The sequence below is a fragment of the Penaeus chinensis genome, chromosome 34 (genome assembly GCF_019202785.1).
Source record: "Penaeus chinensis breed Huanghai No. 1 chromosome 34, ASM1920278v2, whole genome shotgun sequence".
Classification (NCBI taxonomy): domain Eukaryota; kingdom Metazoa; phylum Arthropoda; class Malacostraca; order Decapoda; family Penaeidae; genus Penaeus; species Penaeus chinensis.
Window position 1 is genome coordinate 16,540,836 of NC_061852.1, and position 3,474 is coordinate 16,544,309.

The window sequence follows — 3,474 nt, forward strand, 5'->3', positions numbered from 1 at the left end:
TGAGCATGTTTATAAATATGTAGTCGATCTTGAGATGATTTATAACATTCCTTCTTAATCGCATTGGGCATCGTCATCAACACCTTATAAATAATTTATAAACATGGTATTGGGAAGAAGGTTGATATTTAATTCTATCCTTCATCGTATTGGACATCATCGCTAACAAAACCTTTCACCAGCGCCTATTTCTATGAAATTATAAATAAAACAACAAATTGAGGAGGAAGAAAACACGCCGAGAACCTTTTTTCCCGTTCTATTGCTTCTTTTCCTGAAGAAGGATACAGGAACACAAATAAAAGGCATTCGGCATTTTCGTATGCTTTCTTGTTCTTCCCTCCGTCCGTTCATTTACGAGTCGACCAGCCTGAATCCAGCACAAGTGTAATCGTAAATATGCCACCAATCAGATGAATCACTGGATGAGATATGCGCCCCCTAGAGCGAGGCACGTGGGCCCCGACGTCGTAAGAATTAGTCTCTCTTATCTCTTATCTCCAGACGACATGTCACTCACGCTCTGCTCCGTTGGTAACTAGCTTCCAGACTGTATGACCTCACGATCGGGGAGGTATATTTTATCGGTTTATTTAACTTATATGAGTTTTAATCACTCGGGTGCTGGGCGATCATGGTCAGCGTATAGTTCAAAGCATGTTTTGACGTTCGGATTGGAGATCAAAGTCGGAAATCACATATTAGGAGCGATGATGTAATTTTCTACTCTACTGTCCAGTCGATATATTACTCGTCGGAAGTATCATCAGGATATCATCATAATCACAGTAAATACGTTGGTCACACACATCCATGTTTCGTTCACTTCCAGAAATGCTTGAACGAGAGACACACGGGCGTAGATGCTAAAGTAAGACGTCGATACTTTTTCCATATCACACAACTTACGGTGTTAATCAAGGTCTTCACTGGTGTGTCTGTTCCCTTCGTTTCACAGCAGAGAGAACTCCGGCGAACAACGGAGCAAAGTCGCTTCTCTCTCTCCACCAACGTTTCGAGTTCTGATGAATCACACTCCGCCTGGCTGTGGCGCGGTCACCGTTTACACTATCGCCTTGCCTCGCGGCGAGAATGCCGGTTAGATCGCGGTTTCAGGTATCAGTTTGGTAACTACATGAGATATTGCTTTGCAACTCTCATCCCCTTGCATATCTCTCACTCTCTCTCCCTTGCTCTCTTTCCTCTCTCACTCTCTCACTCACTCTTTCGATGTATGCGGACAACCCACTAACTTTTGTTTTTTCCTTGTTAGTTGTACACTAAAATTAAGAATGACTTTTTTCATTCACACATAATACATATCTTTTTTTCCATTAATCGACCGCAAGTGTTCCCACACAAGCCCAATTCTACTAAAGTTTACGGGGAAACCAAGATATCACTTCAGCGACAAGAGAGTATATTACCTATTCAGCGTCCTGTCGTCCACTGCTGCGGACACCCAGCGCGACGTAGTCATATCAGCGGCGGAGGGAACGTGACCTATGTACCGGGCGCTCAATCTCCCGATCCGTGAATGCTGGCGCTTCCTCGGCCGCGACTCGACTGTCCTACGGGGCCGCCTCGTCAAAAGTAACGCATTTTAAGTGTTGTCCGATTTCGTGACTTGCGGAAATCGCTCGACGTCGAGCGATTTCCCTTTTCTTTCTTTCATCTTGACTTTCGCCTTAATTTGTTCTTCCTGGCAACTGTGTCTTGTTCGATTAGTAACTTTTATCATTACTATCAGTCTCGCCGATATCGAAGATAGCAGTTTTGTATACTCAAGCACAAGCATACACTATGGACAATGAGCCTGCATAATGAAGTGCAGGTACTAAGAGGATCTTTTAAAAGGTCTCATGAAGCAGCAATTTCGCCCTGACCTCTTGCTGACCCAAGAAGCAATTTCGAGGAGGGCAACAAAGCGAATGAGATTTTGTGTGAAGAACACAGGAATAATAATAATTACAACGATTATAACGAAAACTATGAGGAAGAGGAAAGGGATGAGGAAGAGAGCGGGGGAGGGGTAGGAGTGGGAGAAGGTGGAATAGGAGTAGGAGGAAGAAAGGAAGAGAGAGACGAAGAGGAAGAGGAGTACGAGAAGAGAGTAGTAGCAGGAGGAAGAAGAGGAAGAGGAGGAGGAAGAGGATGAGGTCGAAGAAGAGGAAGAAGAGGAGGTGGAGAAGCAGGAGGAAGAAGAAGATGAGAAGAGGAGCAAAAGATCTGATAAAGGTGGTGGCGAAAAAAGGAAGAATAAGAGTAAGAATAGGAAAACAATGAAGAAAAGGGAGAAGAAAAGAACAGAAGCGAAAAAAAAAAAAAAATTATCCAACTACGTGAGGGAACTATGTGTTTTGTATGATCATGTCTGATCTTTCACTTCTGAAAGAAAATGTTATTCGTAATAATCCATACGTAGATTATGCTAATCCCAAGATGTAACTCTAAAGACGCAATCGTTTTCTTCCTCGTGACCACATCAGCACACGGTCAATGTCCATCAAGGCATTTAGAAGGCAATGAGTAATCCAAGATATCAGATAAGATTTCTCGTCATTATTCATATCCACATTACAACAAAGTACATTTTCTTCGCGGAAAGGCTCGCGCGCGCACACACACACACACACACACACACACACACACACACACACACACACACACACACACAAACACAAACACACACACACACACACACACACGCACACACACGCACATATCTATAAAGTGTTTGGATATATACATTTTGTGGGGTGTATGCCCGAGTGTCTGTCTTTCCCTGTTCAATTCTGAAGGGAAAAAGAAGACGTTGGATACCTTTTGAAAGTGGCCGGGGATGCTTCTGAGAATATTCATAAATATATATATTTTTTGACGGCAACGAGGCGTCCGGAAGAAATATGGTTATCAACATACACATACATACACACACACATACATGTAAACCTCAGTCTACCATTACTAATCGATATCTCAAAACTCACTGAGAAAAGGAAAGAGACCAAGAACAGAAAAATGTGATCATCTCTTTAGTAGAAAGGGAATCAGCAAAACCGTCTTACTTATAGACAAATATCACGAAAAGTAAAATGCTGATTGGTAGAAGAGAGGGTAAGATAACGTGATTTGGAACGAGCAATGTGGACTGAAGGAAGGTAGGTCGTGCGTATCAAATGACATATAATCAGGTACGGTGGTGGTGAAGATCGACCCTGATTCCAGCACAAAAAACAACTAAAATTACTAAATACAAAAAAATAAAATAAAATGTTAACTGGTATCTCTAACAAATGGCCCTATCAACGATTACGTTCACAAATCGAATACGCAGACATGGTTAAAAAAAAAAAAAAAAAAAAAAAACGAAAAAAAAAAAAAAATAACGAGTACAAATTAGGACCCACTTTTGAAATCACGCGACAGTCGTACGAAGACAACTTGAACTAATCACAGATAGACGGACGAGTT

The 3,474-nt window shown here is 41.8% G+C and overlaps 1 protein-coding gene across 3 annotated transcripts in view; it reads right to left on the reverse strand.

The window, feature by feature from the left end:
• The window catches only part of LOC125043873, a 19,186-nt gene extending 17,604 nt beyond the window's left edge, over nt 1–1,582 (reverse strand). For 2 of the 3 annotated variants that reach the window (XM_047640219.1, XM_047640222.1), the window contains exon 1: nt 1,428–1,582. In XM_047640219.1, coding sequence (XP_047496175.1) covers nt 1,428–1,480 — 53 coding nt within the window. In that variant the 5' untranslated portion in view covers nt 1,481–1,582. Of the gene's footprint in view, nt 1–909; nt 1,321–1,427 lie in introns of those variants that run through there. The other variant, XM_047640221.1, reaches the window with a different exon arrangement.
• Between the last annotated feature and the right edge of the window lie 1,892 nt (nt 1,583–3,474).